The 18,413-nt window shown below is 39.7% G+C and overlaps 1 protein-coding gene across 1 annotated transcript in view; it reads right to left on the reverse strand.

The window, feature by feature from the left end:
• Nucleotides 1-14,325, reverse strand: part of SYTL5 (synaptotagmin like 5) — a 58,478-nt gene extending 44,153 nt beyond the window's left edge. The window contains exons 1-2 of the mRNA XM_075721265.1: nt 14,207-14,325; nt 1,468-1,683 (exon numbers count right to left, since the gene is read on the reverse strand). Of these exons, the coding sequence (XP_075577380.1) occupies nt 1,468-1,683; nt 14,207-14,325 (335 nt within the window). The remainder of the gene's footprint in view (nt 1-1,467; nt 1,684-14,206) is intronic.
• Between the last annotated feature and the right edge of the window lie 4,088 nt (nt 14,326-18,413).

The following is an 18,413-nucleotide window of genomic DNA, read 5'->3' on the forward strand; positions in this document are numbered from 1 at the left end:
AAGGTAACTTGACAGGGTCAACAAATCCCTTGTTCTTCCTTTCTTCATTTTTAAAGAGTAGTTATTGTGTTTGCCATCCTCCACTCTGTCATCTCACCTGCACCCCATCATTTCTGTAAGGCACAGCACTGAGATCGTCTCAGGAACTGGCTTAAGCAAACTACAAGGACCTCAGCCAGGCCCCCACCAATTTAAAATAATTTCACAAAATCTTAAGAGGTGAGACATTGTCCTCTGGATGTGCCCCACTGGCTGCAGAGAAGGTTAAAGCATATGTTAACAGATGTTAACCTTCTAAAGCTAAAGCGAGAAGACGTAAAACCTAAACTCCATGTCCTGCTGTATTAATTTTTCAATAACTGTCTAGGTAGCCAAAGACTGACGTAACTAGCAATTTGGGTTCACTCTCTGATACAATTTACAAAAAACCTTATCTTCCTGATCTCATTAGTTTGATGGTCTGGAAAAAAAAACCAACCCAACCAACCCTCCCCCCCCCCCCCCCCAAATCCCTTTGAAATTACTTGGATTCTTTCCCCCTTTAACATGATTATTTTAACATGTCTTTTTCTTATACCATCCAGTTCTTACATCAGGATACATGACTGAATTTTGTTGCCAAATACATTTCTCCTTTCCTTCATGGTTCTCTTACTGAGTCAAGCTACAAAATCCTATATTATCATACCTATCAAGTGAATTATTCTTCCAAGTATACACCAAGTAAATATCTTTGAACATATAACATCTCTTTTTGTTTATTTACTTGATATCCTGTGCTAGAATACCAACTCTCTGCTTTTCAGCACTGTGATCTGCTACCCTCCTCCTCCACTCCCCCTGCTCAATATTCCAACTGTGACAAATGTGATATCCCCTTTTGTTTTACCTCCCACCATAGCACAGTTTACTTTAGAATGTTCACTAAAAGAGACATTATAGCTACAGCCCTCCCTCTTCATGCAGAGATGTTCAGTTACTATAAACACAGAAAAAAGCAAGGATAGAAACATGGATTGAAGTACTTGGACTCACAGTTTTTACATCTCTTTCCTTATAAATCCACCTACCACGTCAGTCAGAACATACAGACGTCACTTGTTCTTAATTCAGTTTTGTTAATTTTGAATTACTTGATTCTTACATTTATGTCTTCATAATGTGAATAGACTGTCACTGGCTTGTAACTGATTTTCTGTCATTTTCAGAGTACTTCCCACCAACAGCTTAGTATCTGTGATGTTTGCGGCTTTCTTTAGAAAGCAAGCCAGCTGAAACTTGCTTGGAACTGGAAAAAAAGATACTGCAAAATACTGCAGCAAATAAAACCACCATATAAGCCCCTTCCCTTGTGTACTTGCTGTGCATATGCTTTTGTGCTAAGGGGATGTAAAACAGTAACACCAGCACAAAATTACTTACACAGCAGTAATCTCTAAACATATTTATGAAAGCTGCACAACTTACGCAATCTTGGCACACACCGAGCACTTCCACTGCCCGTCAGTTCCCACGACACGACACTTATTGCAAACTCGAAGTTTGCAGGTTTGGCACAGGTCTCCTCTGTCAAAGATTAAGCCCAGGCTTTTCTGACAGCGAACACAGACCCTGCTGTTGTCCTGTTGACAACGACGGTTTCCACCTTTCCTTCTCACTTCCAGAAGCTCATTTTTCAATTTCCTAGAAGTAAGAAAATAAAATCTTTTAATTTGGAGGTACTACTCAATGATCTGTAAGAACTTTTTAATGGATTAAGCTTTAGTGCTAAAAACTACAAGACACAAATAAGGACAATACAATTTTTTTTTATATATATATTCACTGTATTTTTTGACGCACATATGACAAAGAAAAATAAATCTATCCTCCACCTCTCAGACATGCAGTCAAGAGGAAAATCTTGTGGTAGACCAGTATGATAGCTGAGCAGTTCTGAACAATTGGTAAACCATCTTTGCTTGTCCCTCATCAATAATTAAAGTCATGCTAAGCCCAGGTTGACAGCAGCTCAAAACTGGGACTCTCCTGTGCATCCACAGAAGGAAAAGAAGAAAATCTTTCCTGTAATTAGTGTGCATTTAATACTATGCCAGTGTAGAGTTAGCTAGGAACGCATATGCAAGTCTGCACCAGCTATTCAAAGCCTAAAAACCCCCAAGCTAAAACTTCTAAATAGATAGTGGTATTACACTCTGATGCCACAATTAGAAAAAAAAAAGGAGAATGTCAGTTTAAATAACGTGACTTGCAGATTACCAGTTCTGCCACTGACTCTGCAGGATAAAAATATTTGCATTTAAGACCTAATTTTGAAGGCTGCAATTTCAATAGTGCATGAGTTGGGTCCTTAACAAGAAAATAACCATAAGTGAGATGTAACTACTGTATTTCCAACAGCAAAAAAGGGAATTTGAAGAGAAAGAGTCAGGAAGGATGACAGGAGAGGCAATCTTCCATGCCTATATTCCTGAAGCAGGAACTCAAGCAGGACCCCATCATAATTCAAACCTCTCACTTAATTCCTTGTACCTTGATTCCTGACCTCAACTACAAAGCTTTCCCTCCCATGCCACAGCCTCTAGCTCTTACCCCTCTCACCCTAGCCCACATAACCATCTAGGTTGGAAGGGAATATTGGAGGTCACCTAGTCTAAACTCACAGCCAAAGCAGGGCCAACCAGACTGGGTTGACCCAACTGAATCTTGAGTAACAGAGTAACTCCAGGTAAAGAGTCTACAGTGTCTCTGGGCACCTGTTCCAGAATCTGATAACCTTTATGGCTTTTTGTTTTGTTTTACAAAAAAAAAAAAAAAAAAAAAGAGGCCTTCCTAATATCTAACCAGAATCTCCCACATTACAGCTTGTTCCCATTGTCTCTTCTCCTTTCACTGCCTAGCTCTGTAAGGAGTCTGGCTCCATTCTTTCTATACCGTCACATTAAAGACTTGAAGACAGCAATCATGTCTCACCTTTGCCTTCTCTTCTGAAGGATAAGAAAACCCGGTCCCCTCCACCTCTCCTTCTACATCATGCGCTCCAGCCCTCTAATCATCTCAATGGCCCTCCATTGAACATGCTCTAGTATGTCAATGCCCCTTCTGTTCTGGGGAGCCCCAAACTGGAAACTGTATTCCATATGTCATCTCACAATTACTGAATATAAGGGATAATCACTGGCCTCAACTGCTAATATACTCCTGTATGCAGTCAAAATTGTTATGTCCTCTCAACACTTCTCAGCTGAAGCTCCATCCACTCAACCCCACACTCCTCTTATCCTCTCATCCATCTCAGTCTTTTCAATCAACAACCTAGAGGTCCCTTGGTCTCTCCAGGCTCTTTCCTGACTTCCCTCCCCCTCACCAAACCCCTCCTATCTCAACCTCCTCCATTCTTTCAAACCCTTCCTGCACTCCACTCTACCCCAGAATACCTCCTCCCCAGGGCCCCAGCTCAGCAGCTGCTAAGTTCTTTGAGTTTTACATGCCTGGGTGTTGCTGTGTCCCCATTCACTCACCCTTCCCTACACTCTCTTTCATGCACTACCATCAGCCAAGAGCCTCTAGAGTCCCTCTACCATGAAGCACTCAAGCTCACTGAAATCACCATCTCTGCATACACGTAGATGCTTTAAGGGGGATTTAAAAAACCTGGCTACTGGCTTCACCTAAAGATCAGTAAAAAGGTTTCAGGAAGAAAAACACTTTGGGAAGACAAAACCAATAGAAGGTTGCAGACCAATGAAGGAGGCCAGGAACATTGCTTAGGCCTCCAGGGAATAAGCTCTGACAGAATTAGGTTATTTGTGGATACATTGCCTTGTTAAAAGGTTGGCTAGTGTTTTGCTTCCCACTGGGATCCCATGAACAACAGCTGCTCTGCAGCCACCTGGCCTGCAGATGCTCAACCTCTGACAGCATTTGAAAAAGGGCATGTCCAAGCCCTCCAGGCAGCAACTACAAATTCTGTCAAGCATTTTCCTCTGCTGGCCTCTATCCAAGAGTGATTTCTTCATTCTGCTTTGGACTCCTCCCACATTCAATCCAAACAGCACTTCTCTCATGCCATAGCCTTCAAAAGTCTGCCCAGGCTTCACGAGCTTTCTTGGTCCTTTGCTCATTGTTCTTAACAGTTTATCAATTGCATCTTACATCTAGCTACCTCCTGCAGAAACACACTTAGTTACAGGTCCACATCCATTTTCTTCTTCTGTCAGTCAGTCAGTTCCAAATGCAGATGGGTGACCTGCACTACAGCAACTGCCAACTGCACTGCAATATTGCCATTGTGCACAGGGAAGGCAGATGATTACTGCTTTTGCCACACCCTCCTTGGATCTACCTCCTAAACAAGCCTGCCTTCAAACAGCAAGAGTCAATTTATCTGCTGCTTCTGAACTGAGAACTAAAGGCAACTCCCCACCACCCCACTACTAGAACGCTCTCGACCACACCATTTTAAAACAGATACCACATCTACCCACTTAAATAACAAATACACCTTTCAGTGCTTGTGAAGACATCTAATTACCACTGAGGTACAGCCACTTTTAGCACCAACTGATCTCAGGGAAATTTTTTACAATTGGATTGTGTTTTCATACATTGAGAGGTTTTGCAGCACTTGCCAGGTTCACCCCCAAAGCCCTCCCTATCACAGCTGAGTGTCCTTCTTCACCAGGAATTCTTAATCTGGCCAATACTTGGCGCTTCTGTCCCTCTCATCTACTTTTTGTCTTCCTGGAGCTGAAGTCATCCATTTGCCTCTGCTGCTGGGTCCACCCAATGAACAGTGCTCAGAGCTGCAATGGGGAATGCTGCTGTCAGGACACTTTCAAGCATGGAAAAGTTAGACCCAAGAAAAAGAAGAGGAAGGGCAGATCCAGTTTGCATCTGCCACCTGGATAACCACCTTCAGCTGCACCTACAAATTTCTGTTCTACCTTCCCCCTGTGAGCTGACAGCAGACAAGGACACACTGTCCAACTGGAGCCCTGGGACTGCTCCTTGCTTCCATGTGGCCTCTTTGGCATCTCAGCCGCTCCACTCTTCCTACTCACTTCTCATAGTTCAGCTCAAACAGTTGATCTAACTTAGTGGTACAGAGGTGACAGCTATGGTTTACGTCTGAGTACAACAAGCAAACACTAACTAATTCAGCTTTACTCAGCTTCCTCACACAAAACTCTCTCTGCTCCTGTACTGGGTTACATGGCAAGGTTTTGGCAGTTGGGGGTCTTCCAGGGTGGCCTCTGTGAGATGAAATCAGGGGCTGTACCTTTGGAGGCAGAGCCGGTTCCAGCTGGCTCCAAAACAGACCCATCACTGCCCAAAGCTCCCAGGTCTTTTGTCCCTACTTCCACCTCCTGTATGTTTCCTTTTTATGTCTATGTTTTGTCAGGCACTCCTTGTTCAAAAAACAAAACAAAAAAACCCACAAAACAAAACAAAAAATCTGAACCAAAAAACCTCACCCCAACCAGCTCTCTTGGACCACTCTTCTCCCCAGTACAGTCTCCCATGAGACTTTGCAGCAGGTCCCTGAACAACCCAAAATCTGCTCTCCTGAAGTCCAGAGTTGTGATCCATTTTTATTCCTTCCCTCCACTCAGAATTTTGAACTTCACTCATGGTCACTGCAGCAAGGCTGTCCCAACCTTCACATCTCTGACCTTCCTTGTTGGCAAATTTATGTGGATATGCTTGGCACAGGTCCCCTGCCACCCCATTTTCTTGATTACAATGTTTCTCCTGTTCACCTCACTCCACATAATTTGCTTGACAACAGGGACCACCACTTCTTTACTTGATCATTGATCTTTCTACCTCATCTTTTTCATGGTCTCCTGTTGAAACTGTGACTTTTTAGACAGTAGAACTGCCAGCCAATGTTCAATAGAGGTAGTCTTTGAGAGACAACTGTATTTTCACTTTTTATTCAGTTTTTCAAAGATTTGTTCAATCACATACCATAGAACTAAAGGGGCACATACAATTCAGTTCCATTTTCTTTTGGGACTTGAACATCTGCATGCAAAACAACAACCTGAACCTTGCCCAAGTGTCAGTGTAACTGAGAAGATGAATGTTGTTAATCCTCAAATCTCAAAAGGGTTAAAATACTAAGCACTAGCAAAGGCTCATTTTTCATAAAAGATTTATTTTCAATGGCTCATTTCTACATAAAGAAATAAAATCAACAGTGATCCATTGCATTTCAGGAACTCCACAGGCAATATGATACCATCTTTTCGGTACTTATCATTATGTCCTATAGACTGCATACAGGTGTTTAATCTTGAAACAAAACCTTCACTGAACTCCTTCCATTCCAGCCTTCTCCCTCTCCCCTGAAACTTTCAGGCCCTTTTGTGCTTAACGAGAGGCATCACTGGGCACAAAGCCTGGGTTTTAAATAGTTCCAATTTGAAATAAGGATATCTCTATCAGCCCAAACCAATAAACAGTGTATTTTTAAACAAAAGCTTGCTTAGACATCAACATGTTGAAAAACTTATCAATATTCTTTTGACATTAAAAAGGCATTATTCCTACTGTCCAGTAGTGGTGACTGCAACAGTATTTTCCACTGCTTATGTGATACAAAGTCTTGAATTCTTATCAGATGACAGTTGATCTGCCAACAGCATGAATTCTGAAAAGTGTTTGTTTTCTTGTTTTTTTTAATACAGAGTTGCCTTTGATGACTTTCAGGAAACTGAGATAAAATAAATCAGCCCACAGCTTCTCCGCTTACTTAATCAAACAAATAAAATAGAAAAATTAAAAAAGCAAGCAACCAATGTGTGGACAGGTATACTGGATATGAACTTTCTTTTGGGATTCCCTATACTATTTGTTGACTTGAACTACTGATTGACTGTAACAAATATGTTCAGATCTTAAGAAAAATAAAGAATGAAATGTCTCAAGGGCCAGGAAGAGTAGGAGGAGGTGGGCGGGTCATCTGAAAAAATCCATCATCATAACAGCCTCTAAACAACTACAGTCTAGCTGCCCTAGTTACACAATACTGAAAAGGGATAACAAGTGCAGCATGTAGCTGGACTGACTTACCACTGCTCTTTATCCCCCAAGACAGGAACCAGCTGTATTATAAACACCCAATTTCCTTTTGCCATTCTAACATTTGAGCTCTCCTTAATTTTAAAAGAATCTAATTAACCATTCAGTTAGATATTTTTAATCTCAAATATTAAACAAGAATTAATCTTCATCAATCCTCTCCTAGTAATATGAAAGGGAAAATAAACTCAGCAGAAGCCAATTTAATAAGCTGCTGGAGAAAAAGAATTCTATCATACACTGAAGTTTCTAAACCATCTATTACAACAGCTGTTTGATAGAAGATAGCTATTAAAAAGAAATTTGTTACTGCCAAGGATAGCAGAATATTTAGCTATTCCTCTAACTGTGAATTTATATTAAGATCCCTCTACTGTATGAGAAAATACATTAAGTGCATTGGAGAAGAATTCTCTTGTAACTAGTATTCCAGGTAACACTTAATGACAACCTAAGCCTTTCCCAATGGGGCCTAAAAGGCCTATATAAAATTAAAAACAAACAAACAAAGCCCAACCAAACAAAAGGCTTGGCCAACACTGAATTGGACAAATGACTCAGATCCTAGATTAAGTCTATCTATTGACCAGCCGGGTTAGCTCAGTTGGTTAGAACATGGTGCTAATAACGCCAAGTTCACAGGTTCAATCCCTGCTTACTGCAGGGGGGTTGGGCTCGATGATCTCTCAAGGTCCCTTCCAACCCAAAGCATTCTATGATTCTAACAAGTAAATATGAAAACCTGATGCCTTGAAAAGATGAGGAAAAAATGCAGGCAGCAAGAACCACAATTCTACAAAATCCAAACCAAGGAGCAGCAAGCGATTGTAGCTCTTGGCATAGTTGCCCACCGCCTGCAAGAGGTCCTAAAAGAGGTCCAAAAGAGGCCCTAAACCAGTCTGCCTCTTCCCTACTGATGCTAAGAGCCACAAGGCAAAGGTGCTCATTCCCTCATGAATGCAGCCTCCAGAGATGGAATATTCCCAAACCCTTATAATCCTGCAAAGAGGAAGAAGCAGTAAGAAGCCTTAACACGTCCATTTTTTCTTAATAGCATGCTTTACCCTAGAGGACACTGACTCCCCAAATACAGAAAAGTAGAATAGCTATACTGCTGCAAGAGGCAAGACACTCAGTGCCATTCACATTCCCCTGTACTTGGCGCTGGTGAGGCCGCACCTGGAATACTGTGTCCAGTTTTGGGCCCCTCACTGCAAGAAAGACATTGAGGTGCTGGAGCATGACCAGAGAAGGGCAACAAGGCTGGTGAAGGGTCTGGAGCACAGGCCTTATGAGGAGCAGCTGAGGGAACTGGGACTGTTTAGCCTGGACAAAAGGAGGTTGAGGGGAGACCTTATCGCTCTCTACAACTACCTGAAAGGAGGTTGTAGGGAGGTGGGTGTTGGGCTCTTCTCCCATGTAGTTAGCGATAGGACAAGAGGAAATGGGCTCAAGCTGCGCCAGGGGAGGTTTAGGTTGGATATTAGAAGAAACTTCTTCACGGAAAGGGTGGTCAAGCATTGGAACAGGCTGCCCAGAGAGGTGGTGGAGTCACCATCCCTGGAAGTGTTCAAAAAATGGGTAGATGTGGCACTTTGGGACATGGTTTAGTCTAGTCTACCATTGATTGGTTTAGTGTGGACTTGGTGGTGTAGGTTAATGGTTGGACTGGATGATCTTAAAGGTCTTTTCCAACCTAAACGATTCTATGATTCTATGATTAAATGAATGCCATCATTTCCTCTAACTCTGTAAGCATGATCCACTTGCTTTGAGTCAGGTAACTTTTTTTTTTTAAATACCAAACTGATTCCACACCCCACACCCCCCCCCCCCATTTCAGTAGGATCTTGGAAAACTTTTTATTTTGAAAAATTTTTCTACCTCATCTCCTCTCCCTTTTTTGAAAAACCACTGTCAAATGCAATGGCATACATGATTCCTCAGTTTGATTTTCAAATTTCTCCATCTTCCTTCTCCCAATTTCAAAACCCTTTTTGATCTTAAGATGCAGAGCAGCAGAATCCAACTATTCCTAATTTTATTTTGCCATTCTAAATTTCCAGAGTTCAAAGAGTCATAAAAAATTACAGTAAAACAACCCAAACAAACAAAAAACCAAACCACAAAACCTGTCCTCAACCAACTAAAATTAAAGACTTCAGCAGGAAAAAAGTTTAAATGTATGAAATTGCTCCTGTCATACTCTTGTTCTTAAGAAGGTTCTGTTGCCTGCACAGATGAGTTGTCACATCCTCCTTCTGAAGCTGTGCAGCTGTTAACTTAGATACTAGAGAATTTTTCTGTGCAGGAACTGGTATCAACATACTTCTGGAGGCTGAGAGAGAAAGGAAGTTTCCTCCTCAAACTGATTCCCAGTATCTCTTCCAAATTCAACCAGATTCCCTCCACTATCTGACACAATATGTGGAAAGTAACAGTAAATACTACTGGCAATTCACAAAAGGATGGGCTATTACCAAAAATTTCCATTGAGATCTCCTTGCATTGTAAAATCTAGCCATTTGAGTACCTGAAGTATTTTTTAGGTTCTTATAAAATAAGCACAGATTTTCACATTTTGCTTATGTAACATATCTGTATGATAAAAACTGTCTTAAGAATATCCAAGTATGGAGGTATATTGGTGACAACAAAAGGAAACAGGGAAAGGCAAAGAATGAATTTGCAAAGGAAAAGAAGTGCTATAATGAATGGTAGAACAAAGCCCAGCAAACAGAAAGAAAGGAGGGAGGGGTACTGAAATGATATTGGATGACATATAACAACATAATGATGACAAACTTCCACAGATGAACATTTTCAAGTAACTCCCTCATTGTCTCAACTAAAAACTGTTACTAAGATTAAAAAAAAAAAAAAAAAAGGCAAATTGCTTGTTGGTTTCTTACTAGTCTTTGATAAAATAAATTGTACCCAGAGTATGAGAATTAATCACCATCAGAAATTCTTTCACCAATGAAGGATCTTCATTCTCAAAGAACACTGGAGAGCAAAACAGGCATCTCTACCCTTAGAGTACTGGCAATAGTAACTACTTTTGATGGGAAAGTCTCTGGCTCAAAGAATAACGATGTGTTAAATTCACTTGACAAATGAGATGGCTGCCAGACAGGCAACCTCCTAACTTCCCATACAGGTATGGATGAGCAATATGCTTTAACATAAGGACCTTTTCCTTCAAATATTTATAGGCAGTTTTGCAAAACCATAGACCATATACCATACCATATACTATCTTGCTATCATTTTGTGCTTATAAACAAGTCCCAATGTATACTCAGCAGATAAGTCAATTCCAATTCCTGTTACTCAAACTTAATTTTTTTTTTTTTTCTAAAGTACTTGCCTGTAGTTACCACATGGTGGTATCCATGCTAACAGTTTCTGCTATATTGTAATGAAGTTAATACCCTAAATTGCTTCTGGTGATCTCTTTGGACTGATAAGGAGATGCCATTTTAGTTAACTGAAAAGACAGGAATGCCAACTTTCCCTGTCAATACAGATCTGGGGCTGGTGCAATTCTTCCACAACTTCTGGCAACCTAAATGCTGAGGGAATGATTCAAGTAATAACCCAATAAAGCCTTATCCTTGGAAGAAATTGGCATGCTCCTTCCTTGTTTTCTCAGTTCAGCAATTACTGCGCTGGTATCTCTTCTGCTAAAAGCATGGTATCCACAGCTTCACTTTGTAAAGAATGAAAAGAACCTTTGTACCTTAAATGCTGTCTTGGAAAATAGTCAAAGTAAGAAAACACTAAGTGTGTCACACGTGTTTACTCTGTGGTAGCATAATAATATTGAGATGAAGAGCTAGCTCCAAATACAAAATGCTATGACCATCAGACCCAGTTCCCTGTAACACCACAGCTGGGGAGGATGCAGTGGGGCTGCTGTTGGAACAGAAACAAAGCAACAACAGTTAGATGAAACACACCTAGTACATGATACACCCCCACCTTTGGCAAATACAGTCTTTCAGTTTACTATTGGTTTCATGACTTGTGACACTATGCATTAAATGTGATATGGGTTTTCATAAAAAGGGTCTTAAAAGAACAAAACTATTTAAAAATAGTAAAAGGGTGGGGAAATAAGGAAAAAGAGACATGTTTCAGTCCAAAACATTCAGTTCAGAATATCTTGACTGACATTATCTGGGTGCAAGTTTCTTCCAGCAACTCACATGTTAAAAAAACACTCTACTTTTTTCACCCTCAGTATGGTCAAATTCACTGTTTTTAGCTATTTTAGCTCTATGTAATTTAATGATTTCACCCAAATAATCTTAGCATTTGAAAACAATTATGGTGGTCATTTGACTGACATCAAAAGCATTGTAGAGCAACGTTTAGAACACTGTAGGTTATTTGCACAAGTAATCTGCTAACAGCTTTAAATCAATATTCAAAGAAAATTTCCAGTTGCATAAGATGCACACTTGAAGTTATGAACATAAACCCTAATATTTATTAAGCAGGTTGCTTATTTGTATTATCAAAACTAGACCACAGAAAGAGTACCTGCTGCCTTCTGTGTTTCTCTCACATGTAAGTGAAATGTATGTACGTCAAATTAAAATACAAGGACAGCCACCTGCACTCCAGAACACAAGTATGAGCAGTGACAGTGAAAATAACTCCTAACAATTACATTATTAGGACATCATCCTACACTTACTATTGCTTTCACGTTGAATAGAAAGACCCTTTCAAGTTACGATGGCTTCTGAAGACTAATAGGAATAGAAAAAAAACAATTATCAAGATAGATCCAGAAAGAGTGGAACAGACTAATAAAAATTCTTCAGTACAACGTACAAGTAAGCATCTTGCCAGAATGAAAAGTGCCTTGAAAATAAATACAAAGGGACTTGTTCTTCTGCAAAGTTCTTCAATAAAATATACAACAGATTGCACCAAATGGAATTCCAAAGACAACAAATGTTCCTCTGAAGTATATTTATAAGCCATAATTAAAGATATCCTTGCCAAGCTGTATTCAGAAAGAAAAATTATGAAGTCTCCTAGGAAGCAGTTACCCACCCAGTTCTTTATAGTTTGTATATCTTGGAAGCCTTTTATAGACTACATTCCACCATTATCAGGCACCGTATGGTCTAATGAAAATTCTCCAAATATATTTTGAATCTGAAACCAATTCATTCATATACAGGTGCTAGAAGTATGCATAAGCATCACATTGCATCGTTAGTTATCCTAATTAGCATTCTATTTCAGATTAGCTTCATTTCTAGCTTTTTCTTAGGGTGCTCTTTCCATTTGTACCAAAACACAGATAAGCCAATACCACCTGTTGCTTTACTGAACCACATCCTTCAGAGGTGTCTTGGGTTCTCAAACTCAGTAGCTTTGGCAGAGTCACTTCCAGGTAGTGCCGAAAAAGGCAAAAAATTAGGGGTTTTATGACATTGTATTAAAAAACCAACAACAACATAAACCAACCAACCAACAAAAAAACCACCAAACCAAATTCCTCAGGAGTTTCAACTTTCCACTTGCAATTGGGAAATGACAGTAGCAGAAAAGAAAGCTTTCTGAGGGTTTGAGAAGCTAGTGATCTGCTACACTTGCCACACTTCATACCAACACCTTTGATTGATGACTACTTGCATGTGACACATTTCCAAGGCCACCTCCTTAGAAAACTGAAACACTTTGAAATGCTTATCCTATTACAAAATAGAGCACAATGCCTGGAACAAACAGTGCTCCATCTGTTTTCTTGTGTTTTGTTTTCTTCTTCATCTGACAAATCGTGAAGGAGATGAAATGATTAATTTGCCCACACCACCATAAAGAAACACCTTTCCTTCCAGTCTTGCAACAGAAGAAGCAACCAGTTTTAGCCTGCTCCATTTAGATGAGCCACTACGTTTCCCCACTTAAATGGGCTGCACACCAATAGAGGCATTCCACTTAGACTTGCTTTTCTCAAGGTAGAAAGACTTCCAAAACCAGTGGCTAACTCTGCATGGATCTCCAAATAATAGCTTTATACAAAAGAAGCCTCAGCACGTGCTGAACGTACATCTCTACAATGCACAATGTCTGAAATGCTTTTTAGCAAATCAAAAGGAAGAACAATGCAGCACAGCCTTGAAATACATGGACAGAAACCAGCAAAGGCTGGAAATCTTCCCTTTGTCATCCATTACACTCAGCAGCCTTGCCAATGCCAAGTGCTGCACACATCCACAGTAAGCCTGTTTCTCAGAACCAGCACTGTATGAAAGTTTAAAAGGGCAGCAGGGAGAAGTGAGAGGAAGCAGCAACAACATACTGGAAAAGCATATGAACATTTGCAGAACTGATACTTAGCTGAACTAACTGAATTTGAGTCATCTAAAATAGCTGACTCTCAGCCTACCTCCACACATTGTTCTCTGAACTTTGATTTTTACCTTTTTTCCTCAGAAAAGAACACATGGACTCTGTTAATACCCTGAGTCTCTACTTCTCCCATCAGCGATTTTTGAGATCCATACCCGAGATTTTCAGTTTTATTTATTTATTAGTAAATATAAGTCATTTGAAAAACGAAGTGTCCCTCCTCCTCCCTATTCTGCAAGTACTGCAACAGAAAGAAAAAGGTCACTATCTTGCATTTGCCCCATGTTGTATGGACTCCTGTACAGAGGCAGATGCCTACTTTCTCTCCACGTGACACCTTCCAAACTTCCCCTCTCGTAGTCAGTTCGGAAGGCACAAAGCATACAGCTCCTCTCAGAGGAAGAAAGTTCAAGAGCCTTACTAAAGCCTTCCATTCACGGAGGAAATTCAGCCAAACTGGGCAAAATCTACAGAATCTGAAATTTAAAAGTGACTGCTGTGTATTTTTGCATTTGTTATCTTTCTTACTCTTTTGCCTTGAAGCAATGGACACAGTCTTTTGTTTACAGAGGGCCACAATGGCAAGCAATTTTCTTTTTAACACACTTTACTTTGACTTATAATTAACTGTGCCACCTCCCAACACTCATCCTTCTAAGGCATCTAGAAAATCTTCACTACGTACCACAAAAATATCTATCCTATGGACCATATTTTTAACAATAATGAAAAGGGTTACCTTATCCTTTTATCTTCAACTTTTTTCAGATACTCGTCTCTCTTCAATACTCCCAATATTGTTTCCCTTTCGTGTTCCAACAAAAATGACAAATTGATGATCTCCAAGTGCTTCGTCATGATTCTTCAACAGCCACTCTTTCAATGACTGCTTTGCCCAATCAATTCTTCCAATGATTTATTTGCACAAGTCCAAAGGCACGTTTGTGTCAGAGTTACAAGATCCACACAGTCAAGAGGTATTTTGAAAAATGTTTCTTTAAGTTAACTAAGTGTCAAGATTGTATGGCTTTGTCTTGCAGCTATGCAAGAAATAAAAGTTTCTTCTTTGTTTCTTCTTCAAGAAAGCCAGTCATTTTCCCGGTTATTGAATGCCCTTGTGTCCTGGCCAATGCTCACCAGCACACTGCAGGCCTTCAGACTGCATTCATAAGCAGCTGTAGAATCAACTTCCTGGTGCAATTGTAGTTTCGAGCCACAAAATAGCTGGGTATATTTATCTCAAACTACCTGAAAGTCAAAACAAACAAGTGTAGGTGATTTTGACATTACCATCATGGACTGATTTGAGAAAGGCTTAATCTAGTAATGGTTTGAAAGCCACCAAAGAATGGCTTGCAGGCTAACAGGTTATCTCAGGGGCTACTTAGACAACATGTTTTCTATGTTGTTGTTTATTTACTTGCTAATGTTCGATTATTATGCTCCCACAAGGGTTCTGCAATTATCTTTCTACTGCAATACATTTAAATGACTACATTCACCTTGTAATACTTCCATCCTAACAGTAATAAGCATGGGGAGGGAGGGGTTGGGGAGTGATTCTACTCATTTCCCTGAGATTACTTTAAGGGAAAAGTAAAAATTAACAAGTGGAAGGGCTTCAGAGGACAGCACTAAAGGTAAGACTCACCTCAAAACAAGTATACACCTGAATCTTGGCAAGTCATCCATTACACTCACTTCACAGTCAACTTGGAGAAATAGGAACTTTCAAGGAGTGATTTATGCACTTACTGCAGACGTTGAATTTAGGATGACATGTTCTAGAAATGTCCATTCCCTTCCAGTAAATACAGCAAGAACTTAGAGTGACTTACTAACATGCAGCCACCCAGAAGTAAGACAAATTTAACTTTTTTTTTTTTTTTTTGGTCATTTTGAAACAGAGAAGAAACAAAACCAGAAGAGACACCCTACACCAGACTGGAGCTCTGAACTTGACCCTATTTGGAAAGGGTCACCAGGAAGCTACTTACAAAATATGTAAAACTTCTAGTTAACTGATTGGAACATCCAGCCCTCACAGTCTCATAAGTAAATACAGAGTTTCACATCGAAACAACGCATGACCTCCAAGACATTTTTTCTTTAAAAAAAGTTAAGCTATGCGAACAGATGCACATTGTACTTTGAAGCATACACGCATTATATACAGTATACAAACATAAACCCATTTATACACCAAACAGGCACCCACATCATCATACATAAGTGCAAATACACATGTGCGCATACATAGATGCACATGTGCTAGAAGATAATGCAGATTTATTTTATATTGTGCACACTGGAACAACTTTTAAGAATTTTTTTTTTTTTTTTTTTTTTTTTTTTTAAAGCAGCCCTTGCTTCCCTAGCTTTCAACAGTTTGGAAAGGTTTTCACAAAGACAAATAGCAGAGAGAACTGAAGGGATAGTGTTCACAGTCTAAGACAGCTATGGGTATACGACAAGATACCTTTCTGTTTCCCTTCCTAACAACCACTAAAGAAGCAAATACTGATTGCCAATGGCATCAAATGAAATTCTTATGTCACTTCTCACCAACTACTTCAGAATATGAGTTTTGAAATACCCCATTCCCCCAGTTATCTGACCATTTACTAGTAAAGGGTACAAATGTCACAATTTAACTTCAAAGGAGATTTTTCCTCATGTTAGTCTTACATGAGCATAGGAATGTCTTCTGATATTTTGGAACCTGTTTCAATTAATCTTTAAAATTTTCAAATTAATAACAAAACATAACATAAAGTATACACAACTGGTATATAAGTATTTTCATCTATTTTCCTCCCCCCCAAGGAAACAGTAATATAAATCTTACTGTTTCTGCAGTACAGATCCAACTGTCAGTATCACTCTCATCACGTAAGAAAATGGGACAGAAAGGTCATACACAAACTGAAAGCTCACAACAAGTCAATGCAAGGCAGAAATACAAGTCAAGATTGCCAATTATGAGCTTACTATTACTGAAAACTGGGAAACAAACAAACCCTGGACTACTACTACTTCTGGCTAGATTGCTATCTTAAACATATAAAAGCCAAGTAATAAAAACACACATGGAAAAAAATATACTTTGATTCTCTGCATTTATTTTAATAGAAAAAATAACAACAAACATAACCATCCAGTGTTTAGAATTCTTGAAAATGGCGTTTCTATTAATACCATAAGGCCAAGTTACTTCTAAGCAAAAGGAAGAAATCCAACATGTGAATTATACTTTGTTACTATCAAGAAGGCTAACTTCTTTCTTGAACTGCTTAGCAAAATGCCTGGTGAAAACAGTACTTTCATCCCAACTGGATCCTAACAGCAGTGGGCTAGGTAGCATGGGGCATGGGCACAAAATTCACAGAGCCAAGTTCAGCAGTCAGAGAATAAGCTAAGCTGCTTGGCTGATCAAGGTGCTCCAGATTTCTGTTCACAAGTTTTCCTTGCAGGGGTAACGTAGGTGACACAGCATTATTCTGACATGCTTTTTTTTTTTTAAACTGCGAAAAAAAGCCAAGTTTTATTGAAAAATGGAAACCCAAGAGGTTAACGGGAAAGAACGAGCAATACAATTAGAAATTTAGGACCACAAAAGTGTTAAAAATGGTCTCTGATATTTGTCTTGATGATGCACTACAGGTAACTAGGGTTCTTGCAGAAAAACAGTACAGTGGTACAACACGCAGGCTGACAAGAACACTGTACCTCGTAAGATGTATTCTGATACTGGGAATTCGGGGAAGAGGAAAACACTTCAAAACATTCACTTGACATCTGGCCATGTTTTCTGAGCTTTTTGCTTTTAACTCTAAAGAATTCAGCGCTCCTGTCAGAAATGTGAAAGCCACAAAAATTCCCTTTGGCTAAGCATATCGCCTATCCTTGAATGTCCTGGAAGATTTTACTCTCAGTAAAAGGAGGCACATATGAAATAAAAAATTACTAAGGTGACATGCCATAACTGGGAATCCAGTTGCTTCATTTGCTATCTGGAGCATAGGGTCAAGTATGTAGACTCCAGAGCAGAACTAAGCACTGGTAAGGGTGATGAGATCACAAACTGTCAGATTGGATGGACTTAAAATTTAAGAGAGTGCTACACTCTCCTGTGCCAGATGTAAAGCAGCTGGAAGATCATTCCATTAAGTTTCTTACAGCTTTCACCAGTGAGGAAATCCGAAACCACAGAACATGCACCACTGGCAGCAGAAGCAACGCTTGCAGATAGAAAGCAGGTAGGATCTCAATCCCACATGAACGGAGATCCTTCCGAGCCACAGATCAACAGGCAGTCACAGCAACCCCTGGCTATGCTCAGGAATAGGTGGGGAAGAGGCTGGATTGAAGGGCCAGCACCGGCGGTGGTGGCAAGAGGTTTGAAGGCATGGAGAGTGGAAGAATGCAAGAAGAGGTTAACAAAGGAGAAAATGGAAGAATTACTGTTACTGCCCACAGGCACAACCTGACATTGCAACTGATCTCCGAGTTACTGCTGCCTTCCATGTTAGATGACACTGGCTTAGAAACAGTAGAGCAGACTCACTGGACAGTGATCTAGTCAACAAAATTCTGGTATCTCATGCTGACAGCTGACCTTTTAGGTCAACTATGTGAATCTTGAATAGTAATTATTACAGTCTTGTTTGTAAAGACAACAGAAACTACATTAGAGATTACAATACAGAGAACAATGCAGAGTATTATAATGTTTAGCAAATAGACAGACCCAAATTACACTCATGTTACCCACATTAACAGAAAGATCTTTCTAGTAAAATCTATTCTTATAGAAAGACTATAATCAACTGAAGTTATATTCTAGTCATAATGGGTTTTGTTGCTTGCTTTCTATTTTTTACTGAACATACCTGGGAATAGATCCTTCAGTCCCATTTATGACAAAAATCTTGTGGGTTTTAACT

Source organism: Pelecanus crispus, chromosome 1 (genome assembly GCF_030463565.1).
Source record: "Pelecanus crispus isolate bPelCri1 chromosome 1, bPelCri1.pri, whole genome shotgun sequence".
Lineage (NCBI taxonomy): Eukaryota > Metazoa > Chordata > Aves > Pelecaniformes > Pelecanidae > Pelecanus > Pelecanus crispus.